Here is a 10939-nt window from a genome sequence, read left to right on the forward strand (position 1 = left end):
TCTTCAGCTACCTCAGGCTGCCTCTCATCTTTCCGCCCATGCTAGTGAACACCTTTCAGATATTGGCAAGGCAGCAGTGTTTTGAAATTACCTTCAAAATGGCCTCCTACAGCACAGTCCTCGAAGAGAAGCAAGGTTCTGTGTCTTAAACCTTTCTTGGTTTCTTAGGTTCCAAAGGTGTTTATATCGGTTGCCAAGCAACCAACTCTTTAGAATTCCATGAGTCTACTCATAGAATCTGTGGGTTCAAATGGGATATCTTCAACTATCTATTAAATTTCCTTCTTATAAACTGAACTTTGAGAAATTGCATCATATTCATTGATTGATGGTTTAATGGATTTCTTGGTAATTCTTTGAAAAATAAACCTCTAGATCTATGCAGCTCAATATCTTTTCCCTATAGGGGTTTATAAATCCTACTGAGAAAGAGCCAAAGCACCAGAGGAGGCAAGAGAGGAGCAAAAAAAAAAAAAAAAAGGCAAAAAGCAGGGAACATTTGTACAGGTAGCTCTGACATGCTTCAGATTACCAGGCTGGGAGAACAAATGGTAAAGTAGAAGCTGCCTTTGGGGCCTTTTCCATTCCCCTTTCATCCCCTCCACTGCTACTTAATCTCCTTCATCCACACAGTTCAATTAATTCCATTTTTCCTGATCCCCAAATTCTGGCTAGATTATTAGTCATTAACACTATTTTTACAAAGGGATTTTTCAAGTCCTGGATTTCTATTATAATAGTATAATTTCAGGCCCACAGACATACTGATCTTCAGAAGTCTCCCTGTGAAACAAGCTAATTTATCCTGACAGTAGGAAATATTTCTGTGCCTAAGGCTCTGCCTAGGTGACCCAGGTCATGCTATTCAGGTGGTCACCATCTGTTGTTTCAGGTGAGGCTGGCATTGCTGACCAACCAGGAAACTGACTTTAGGGCCTGGCTCCAGCTGTGCTCAGACCCTTGGACCCCCAGCAAAGGGTGAGAGGGTACATTCTCTGGTATGAGACTGAAAGATGAAAAAAATTAAAGATTTAAACACTGTTGAAGGTTCCTCAAAAAATTAAACATAGAATTACTATGTGATCTAGCAATTCTACTTCTGGGTACTCATATCTTGGTGGACACATAAACTGGTATAAGCTTTTCAGGGCAATCTGTGCAAAAATATTTAAAAGATGCATTCTTGCTGGGCACGGTGGCTCACACCTGTAATCCCAGCACTTTGGGAGGCCAAGGCAAGAGGATTGCTTGAGACCAGGAGTTCAAGACTGGCCTAGGCCGGGTGCGGTGGCTCACACCTATAATCCTAGCACTCTGGGAGGCCAAGGTGGACGGATCATTTGAGCTCAGGAGTTTGAGACCAGCCTGAGCAAGACCGAGACCCCGTCTCTACTAAAAATAGAAAGAAATCATATGGACAGCTAAAAATATATATAGAAAAATGAGCCGGGCTTCGTGGCACATGCCTGTATTCCCAGCTACTCGGGGGGCTGAGGCAGGAGGATCGCTTGAGCCCAGGAGTTTGAGGTTGCTGTGAGCTAAGCTGATGCCATGGCACTCTAGCTCAGGCGACCGAGCGAGACTCTGTCAAAAAAAAAAAAAAGACTGGCCTAGGCAACATAGCAAGACCCATCTCTACCAAAAAAAAAAAAAAAAAATGCATTCTCACAATTCCCCTTCTAGTAATTTCTTTTAAGTAAACTGTTATGAATGTGTGTAAATATTTGGCTACAAGGATGCTTATATTTTAATAGAGGAAAAGTCAGAAACAAACTAGCAACATAAGTTTGGGTTAACCAACTTAACTGTGATATCATATAATGGAAGAGATATAGCCATTTAAAATGATAGCAGAAGAATATATAATGAAGAAATTTTCATGAAATTAAAAAGAAGGTTAGAGAATAGTATATATTTTTTTAAAAAATAGTAATACATTTAAAAAGACTAGTCAAAAACTACCCCAGTAGCTAATCATGGCGATGTGCCCTCAGGAGGCTGAGCTGAGAAGGTTGCTTGAGCCCAGGAGTTCAAGACCAGTTTGGACAACACAATGACACCCTGACTCAAAAAAAAAAAAAAAAAAAATTTAGTCTCTTCCAAATTCACAGAGAAAAGTAAATATCTCAGCTGGGCATCTCAGAGGGTGCAGAGTTGATCAGAGAGCCTGATGTTTGAATCCCAGGTAGGGTGAGTGAACATTCTGGTTTGCCCAGGACTGAGGAGGTTTCTGGGATACAGGTCTTTCTGTGCTAAGACCAGGATAACCAGGAAGGTTGTTCACTTTAGCAACATCATTGCTTTGTGGCATTGTGAACTTGTCTCCAACCTCCAGGTTTGCTGTGAGAGTTAAATGAATAACACTTGTAAAGCTCTTGAAATGGGGCCTGACATTTAAAGGTAAACTCATTCATTCATGCAGTAAACACTGGAGGATCTAGGCACAGGGGTACAGAGGCAGGGAAGACAAGGTTCACATCCACACGAGCTTAAAGTACCAGCTGGGGACCGGGGGAGAGGACTAGGCAAAATAATTTTACAATTCAAAGTCTAACAGGGAAATTAACAGGACACTGATAAGGAATAGTGGAAGTGGAAGTAGATGAGAAAGCGGATGGCTCTAGCTTAGGAAGAGCCTCATTTAGAAAAGATTGAAATGTTGTCTACCATTATTAGTATAGCAGTAGTGTTATTAGTTATCTGTGAGATAATTCTAGCCATTAAATTTTCTTAAACCTTTTTGTCTTTGCAGTACCACTTATATGTTAGAAACAAAATAAATACATAAGCAAATTAACAATTATTTAAAAGCTGCCAAGTAGACTTATGTTGATATTTAGGCTTTTTTCTTTCTTTCTTTTTTTTTTTTTTTCTTGTTTTGGGACAGTAGAGTTAGTAAGGCTTTTTTCATATATGATTTTATACGCATACATATACTGTGTCTACTCATTAACTATTTAATTGCCTCAAATCTTCTTTGAAAAAATAACTTTTGTGTGTGCGTGTGACAGGGTCTCACTTTGTTGCCTAGGCCAGAGACCATCATAGCTCACTGCAACCCAACCTCAAACTCTTGGAGTCAAGTGATCCTCCTGCCTCAGCCCCACAAGGAGCTGGGGCTGCAGGGGCACATCACCACACCTGGCTAATTGTTTTATTTTTTGCAGAGACAGGGGTCTTACTATTGCTCAGGCTGGTCTCGAATTCCTGGCCTCCAGTGATTCTCCCACCTCAGCCTCCCAAAATGCTAGGATAATAGGCATGAGCCACTGAGCCTAGCCAAAAAAATATTAATTTCAGGAAGAAAAATTTTTGTTGAAGTACTTGCCCAACACTTACACGTGCATCTTGGAGTCTTACACACAAATGGAGTGCTATTTAGGTTTACCTTAAAGCTCAGATTATCATGAATTTATGTGGGTGAAGGGCCCACTGAAGTGCAAAGGCACCAGAGACTAAATATAAAACATTTTTTGGATTTGTTTGAGTGCTTCTTATTGACAAGCATCGTGATAAGTGCTTTACATTTGGTTTCTCATTTGATCTTCACGTTGACTCTGTAGCATAGGGATTAGCCTCATTTTACTGGTGAGGAAACAGCTTTATAGAGGCTTAATGACTTTTTTTAAAGCTAGAATATTGGTAGAGCCCAGATTCAGGCTCAGGTTCAGGTGACTTCCAAGGGTGGTCACTACTCACCATGCTACACTGTTCTCAGACTCATTCTTCTTTTGTCCCGTCCCTTTCTCAGGGTCCAGGAGTTGGGCTGCTTGGAATTTCCAAAGGGGGTGATCTCTGCCTTTCCATGGCCTCTTTCACGAAAGGCATCACGGCTGCTGTCATAATCAGCGGCTCTGTGGCCAATGTCGGGGGAGCCTTACACTATAAGGGCCAGACCTTGCCCCCTGAGGGCTTCAACAAAAATCAAATCAAGGTGACCAAAGATGGCTTTGCAGACATTGTGGATGTCCCGAACAGCCCTTTGGAAGGACCTGACCAGAACAGCTTCATTTCTGTGGAAAGGACTGAGAGCACCTTCCTGTTCCTCGTAGGTCAGGATGACCACAACTGGAAGAGTGAGTTCCATGCTAATGAGGCCTCTAAACGCTTACAGGCCTAGGGGAGGGAAAAGCCCCAGATCATCTGTTACCCAGGGGCAGGGCACCATATTGAGCCTCCTTACTTCCCTTTGTACCGGGCTTCCCTGCACACCTTGGTGGGCAGTCTTGTCATCTGGGGAGGAGGGGAGCCCAGGGCTCATGCCATGGCCCAGGTGGATGCTTGGGAACAACTCCAGACTTTCTTCCACAAACACTTGGGTGGTAAAGAGGGGACAATCCCAGCCAAACGTTTATTTCATTGTGTGCCATCTCTGATGCTAACCTCTCCCAGAAATAGCTGCCACAATTGGTTTGTGTATGTGTATTCCTTTTTTCTTTTTGTAACTACTTAGAGCATTTCCCTCTTCACTGTTAAAATGAATTTACCAGTAAGAATGAGTTTTTAAGATTTTTATAAATTTTAAAAAAGTTTTATACACTGTACACTTTATCAGTTTGGGAGAGGAGTGATTCTGCAAAAAACACAAGAGGTCAGAAAAGCATGCCGCTTACTATCTCCCAACACACAACTGATAAGGCTGTGGCTCTGAAAGGAAAGGTAAGCAATACCAATTAACAGTGCCTGGTACATAATGAGAGTTCAATAATTATTTGCTGGATGACTGATTAATAAACAAATGATTACAGTTGGGCACAGTGGCCAAGTTCTTTGGATAGTAAATGTACAGCTGGGGCTTAGTGTCCCCAAGTCCAGTGTCTTCTCCCTTTGCTAAGCCGCTTTCCTTATTTCTGTGGTTCTTCATTTTACTTGGGCACAGAGCCATTTGTCCATCAATTTCTGCCACTTCGCAGTTGACCCAGTGGAATGTACGTTTGTGTGTCTTCACAGTCACACAGTGTTGTGTGATTTCAGGTGCATCATGAATTCCCTAAAGCCTGTCCATGCTTTCTGCAAGACAGTAGCCCCAGCCACAGGGAAAGGAAATGGCCTTGTTTCACCCATATAAGCTTTTAAGAATTCCTAGATTTGGTGGAGGTGGGGGATGTTTCAAGGCACCATGTATTAAAAATACATAAAAGAGTAGATCTGGGAACATGCTTAAGCCCTGGCCTTGATTCAGCACTATGGTGTTGGAGGAGGAATGTGAATGACAACCAGCTCCACAATGCCTACACCCCTTCTTTTTTTTTTTTTTTTTTGAGACAAAGTCTCACTTTGTTGCCCAGGCTAGAGTGAGTGCCGTGGCGTCAGCCTCGCTCACAGCAACCTCAAACTCCTGGGCTCAAGCGATCCTCCTGCCTCAGCCTCCCGAGTAGCTGGGACTACAGGCATGCGCCACTATGCCCGGCTAATTTTTCTATATATATATTTTTAGTTGTCCATATAATTTCTTTCTATTTTTAGTAGAGACGGGGTCTCGCTCTTGCTCAGGCTGGTCTCGAACTCCTGACCTTGAGCGATCCACCCGCCTCGGCCTCCCAGAGTGCTAGGATTACAGGCGTGAGCCACCGCGCCCGGCCTACACCCCTTCTTTTGATTATTAACAATGTATATGTGATTTGCCCCTTATGAAAATTGATCATATGAATGGGGTCATTCTTGTATCCAACTAAAACAGAGTTGAGAGGCCAGGGGAAAAAAGCACACAGGGCACAAAACATTGCTCCAAGAATGTAATTTTCTGCAAGCCTGGCAGCTTAAACAACCTGCTGTGACTCTAAGACTAGTTTTACCTACCACTGTCAGTCACCAGTCAGAGCTTGCCAACTCCGCAGAACTTTACTAGAGCCAATGAACTTTCCTTCAGAGCAATATATAACATTTCTCCTTTTTATAAAACCTCCAAGCTTCTCTTTGTTCTTCAGACATACTTAAGATCACCCAGTCTGTGTATAAGCCCCAAATTGTAATTCTTGCTTTACAAATAAAACATTTAAAATTTAGAGCTTTGTCTTTTTTTTTTATTTTGACATCTTCTCTTCAAAAGCACTACAAGGGGCCAGGCACGGTGGCTCATGCCTATAATCCTAGCACTCTGGGAGGCAGAGGTGGGAGTAGGAGCTCAGGAGTTCAAGACCAGCCTGAGCAAGAGTGAGACCCCCGTCTCTACTAAAAACAGAAAAATTAGCCAGTCGTCGTGGGGCTAGCCTGTAGTCCCAGCTGAACTCCTGAGCTCAAGCAATCCTCCTGCCTCTGCCTCCCAGAGTGCTAGGATTACAAGCATGAGCCACCATGCCTGCCCGGCCAAAGCCCTACCTTTTAATACTATCATATTGGGTATTAGGTTTGTTAAATAAAGAGTAAAGCAGGCCATTGTTTTGTACTAAGCTCCACATTAGGTTCCAACAGACCAGACTAAAAATCAAAATGGAGTCACCCATGCTAAAGTTCCACCTCACCAAACCCAGAGTAAGTTGTTATCTGACCTTCCCAGAAATCAGGAGAGAGAACAGATTTCCCACACAGGCCAGTTTTTATCTTCAATCGGCATGATAATGAAGTTCCCTCTAATTTAATCCTTACACAAAAGAAGTAGTCTGAAGTAAACTGATGTTAACTGATAAGTTGTTTTTTGTTGTTCTGTCTCCCAGTCCCAACCTTACAAGAAAAGGAGCTTCTAAATGGCCAATAATCTCTTTGTTTTGCTTCTGCTTTCTTTAGCTCTTTCTGTCTATAACGCCGCCAACTTCTGCTCAGCTCATAGGAACACGTACTCTATTTTATGTAATGAACTGTTGCCCAATCCTAGAATCACAATAAAGCCAACTGATATCTTCAATTAAATTTGTTGTAATTTTGTCCTTTGATGATTTCTAACATTTGAATTTAGAATTCAGGCCATAGCAACACTTAAGATCTACTCTCTTAAGAAATTTCAGGCCGGGCGCGGTGGCTCACGCCTGTAATCCTAGCACTCTGGGAGGCCGAGGCGGGTGGATTGCTCAAGGTCAGGAGTTCGAGACCAGCCTGAGCGAGACCCCGTCTCTACTAAAAATAGAAAGACATTATATGGACAACTAAAAATCTATATAGAAAAAATTAGCCGGGCATAGTGGCGCGTGCCTGTAGTCCCAGCTACTCGGGAGGCTGAGGCAGTAGGATCGCTTAAGCCGAGGAGTCTGAGGTTGCTGTGAGCTAAGCTGACGCCACGGCACTCACTCAAGCCTGGGCAACAAAGTGAGACTCTGTCTCAACAAAAAAAAAAAAACAAAGAAATTTCAAGTATACATTATTAACTATAGTCACCATGCTGTACATTAGATCTCTAGAATTTATTCATCTTATAACTGAAAGTTTGTACCCTTTGACCCACATCCCTCCATTTCCCTCTCAGCCTCTGGCAACTGCTGTTCTACTCTGTTTCTATGAGTTTGACATTTTTAGATTTCACACTGAAGTGAGATCATGCAGTGTTTGCCTACGTCTCGCTTATTTTACTTAGCTTAATGTCCTCTTGGTTCATTGGTTGTGTTGCAAATGGCAGGATTTCCTTCTTTTTTAAGGCTGAATAATTTATTCCAGTGTCTGTATGTATGTGTATGTGTATGTGTGTGTGTGTTTATATATCATACTTTTTTAAAAATCCAGTCATCTGTCAAGGGACACTTAGGTTGTTTTTATATCTTGGCTATTGTGAATAATACTGCAATGAATATGAAAGTGCAGATATCTCTTTGAGATACTAATTTCACTTCCTTTGAATATATACCCAAAAGTGGGATTGCTGGATCACATGATAGTTCTATTTTTAGTTTTTTGAGGAACACCCATACTGTTTTCCATAATGGGTGTACCAATTTACAATCCCACTAACAGTCTACAAGGTTCCTTTTTTTCATATCCATCCACATTCCTTACGAAAAAGTGTTCAACATCACTAATTATCAGGGAAATGAACATCAAAACCATAATGAGATATCACCTCACACCTGTTAGTATGGTGTTGACCTAAAGGAAAAAACTGAGGCAAACTTAATAAGTAGAGAGTTTATTTGGGCCAAGTTGTAGCACTGCAACCAGGGAGCACAGATAAATTGCCCTGAATATACACTTTGTTTTTGTTTTGTTTTTTTTTTTTTTTGAGACAGAGTCTCACTCTGTTGCCCAGGCTAGAGTGCCAAGGCGTCAGCCCAGCTCACAGCAACCTCAAACTCCTGAGCTCAAGGGATCCTCCTGTCTCAGCCTCCCGAGTAGCTGGGACTACAGGCATGCACCACCATGCCCGGCTAATTTTTTTCTATATATATATTTTTAGCTGTCCATATAATTTCTTTCTATTTTTAGTAGAGATGGGGTCTCGCTCTTGCTCAGGCTGGTCTCGAACTCCTGAGCTTAAACGATCCGCCCACCTCGGCCTCCCAGAGTGCTAGGATTACAGGCGTGAGCCACCGTGCCCGGCCAATACCTGAATATACACTTTGATTATAACTTACAGGTAGATTTTTAAAGGAAAAGAAGGGGCAATTTCTAAGTTGTTTCCCAAGAATTTTACATTAAAATAACATAAGCTTTTGTAGTGGTGTGTTGTTCTTTGTATCACAAATTCCTGGAACATGAAGATAATGGGTGAGGCAGCTAGTCAGGAACAAAATGCCTTTAACGATTGCCCCCCATGGGTGCAAGAGCATAACTGAGGGCCCAAATTCATCTCTCTCCGGGCCTGATAAATTTTGGGCACCTCACATAGCTCAGACTGCTCTGAGGTATTTTTCTTTTCTCAATGGCTCTTATCAAAAAGAAAAAAAAAAAAAAAAAAAAACCACACACACACACACACACACACACACACACACACGTGTTGAAGAGAATGCACCTTTTTTTGTTTTTTGTTTTAGCTTTTTATCCTAAAAAATTAAGATGAATGTTGTATTGTAAGCATTTTAGCATACAGATGGACTTTCTTTTGTAGATGACTCTTTCACTTTTCCTGAAATAGGACACATATGCACTCTGATAAAGCAGAATGAAGTCTCAATTCATGGGAGGTCCTGTACAAGGCTCCGATACTCTGTTTGGAGCTGAGCTCCTCACAGCAGCTTCTGTCAGCTTTCTTATTACTGGAATGATGTTCCTGTGAGGCAGGAAATAGATTGGTGCTAACTGATTTTTCTCAATCCCCTCTTTCTTCAATGGAATAAACCACTTTCACAAACAGCTGCCCTATGGAGAACCCACATTTTTCTAGCTTGCAACAAAATGATTAGGGACAAATAGAAAAAAAAAATAAGAAAACTAACACTGAAGCAATCATACTTCTCATGTCTCTGAATAGAGAAGTATTGGTAACTTTCAACCAAAGGAAATAAAAAATATGCAAGTCAACTACCTAGTTCATTCACCATTAGCTAGATTTGTTCCCTTAAGGCTTTAATCCCTTTGCAAGCCAACAATTTTGTCTTAATCCAGCTATGCTTCTCATTTCTTTCTTTCTTTTTTTTTTTTTTTTTTGAGACAGAGCCTCACTCTGTTGCCCAGGCTAGAGTGCCATGGCGTCAGCCTAGCTCACAGCAACCTCAAACTCCTGGGCTCAAGTGATCCTCCTGCCTCAGCCTCCCGAGTAGCTGGCACTACAGGCATGCGCCACCATGCCAGGCTAATTTTTTTCTGTATATATTTTTAGTTGTCCATATAATTTCTTTCTATTTTTAGTAGAGATGGGGTCTCACTCTTACTCAAGCTGGTCTCGAACTCCTGAGCTCAAACTATCCGCCTGCCTTGGCCCTCAGAGTGCTAGGGTTACAGGCGTGAGACACTGCGTCCTGCCTAGCTATGCTTCTAAGAACGGAAATGCAAACATTTCCCATACATATACTTCATTGAGCCTCTGGATTTGGTACCTGGCAGTGAAAAAGTATGTTTTCCAACAGGTCAGTATTGAAGACTAAGAATGAAAAATCCAACTACCCAACAATACTCTCTCACTCAGTAATATGTTATCCACACTTTCCCTACTCTCATATTACCAGAAGGAATCCACTGAATTTAGTTTGTTGGGACTCAGAAAATAATGCCCCAAAATGAAGACCTCAGAAGCAAAAGTTTTTCTCTGACCTTCTCCTGCCCTCCTGTCTCTCAGTCCCATTTCCCCCTGAGGCTAGACATAGAAACTAGAATCCCTCTTCCCCAAGGCAGATCATAGAAACCAGAAACTCTTTTCCCCAAAGCCAGCCATAAAGCCTAAAAATATTGCTCTATTACTCTAACTTTCCCTCCGCCTTTCTGTGTAAAAACTGGCTGTAAAGAAATTATCTGACCTACCTTGGCTGACTGTAGGTCATAAGACCCCCATTCCAGAGAGGGTTCTGCCCATACCCAGAAGGAAGGAATGTATGCTCAGAGAGAAGAATCTAGACAGACAGGCCTTGCTGGGTTTCCCCACTCAGTCTATTAGCATTAGATCATACCCTTTTTTGTCCAAACATATTTCTATATGGCTGTCCATACTTAGTTGAACCTAAGCATAAAAATGGACAATTTTCCTTCCTTTATCTTTGGGTCTTCATTCTGAAGGCTCCCATGTATACATGTTAAATATATTTGCATGCCTTTTTTTCCAGTTAATCTGCCTTTTGTGAGTTGACTTTTCAGCAAACCTTCAGAGGGCCTTCAAGGGGAAAGTTCCCCTTGGCCCCTACAAGTTCAATTTTCTGCAAATAAGCATCACCACCATAATTTTCAATTTTGAGGAAACTACCTCAAACCTTTTATTAAAGGAAAAATGAATAAAGACATCCTCCCAGCTTAAGACCATCTCTTATCCTTTCGTCTTCTACTACAAGGGTAGAATATAGGTTATGAAAATGGGTTATGAAATATAGGTTATGAATAAAGGTTATGACCATGAAAATACAATTTCACATGTGGCACTAGGAAAATG

At 41.7% G+C, this 10939-nt stretch overlaps 1 protein-coding gene across 1 annotated transcript; it reads left to right on the forward strand.

Annotated features, from left to right (window-relative positions):
- The first annotated feature begins 3607 nt into the window (after positions 1-3607).
- Positions 3608-4453, forward strand: LOC138398607 (acyl-coenzyme A thioesterase 1-like). The gene is given in 1 exon segment (XM_069492937.1): positions 3608-4453. A coding segment is annotated over 1 exon segment (753 nt). The 5' UTR covers positions 3608-3700.
- The last annotated feature ends 6486 nt before the right edge of the window (positions 4454-10939 follow it).

Source organism: Eulemur rufifrons, chromosome 2, assembly GCF_041146395.1.
Source record: "Eulemur rufifrons isolate Redbay chromosome 2, OSU_ERuf_1, whole genome shotgun sequence".
Classification (NCBI taxonomy): Eukaryota; Metazoa; Chordata; class Mammalia; order Primates; family Lemuridae; genus Eulemur; species Eulemur rufifrons.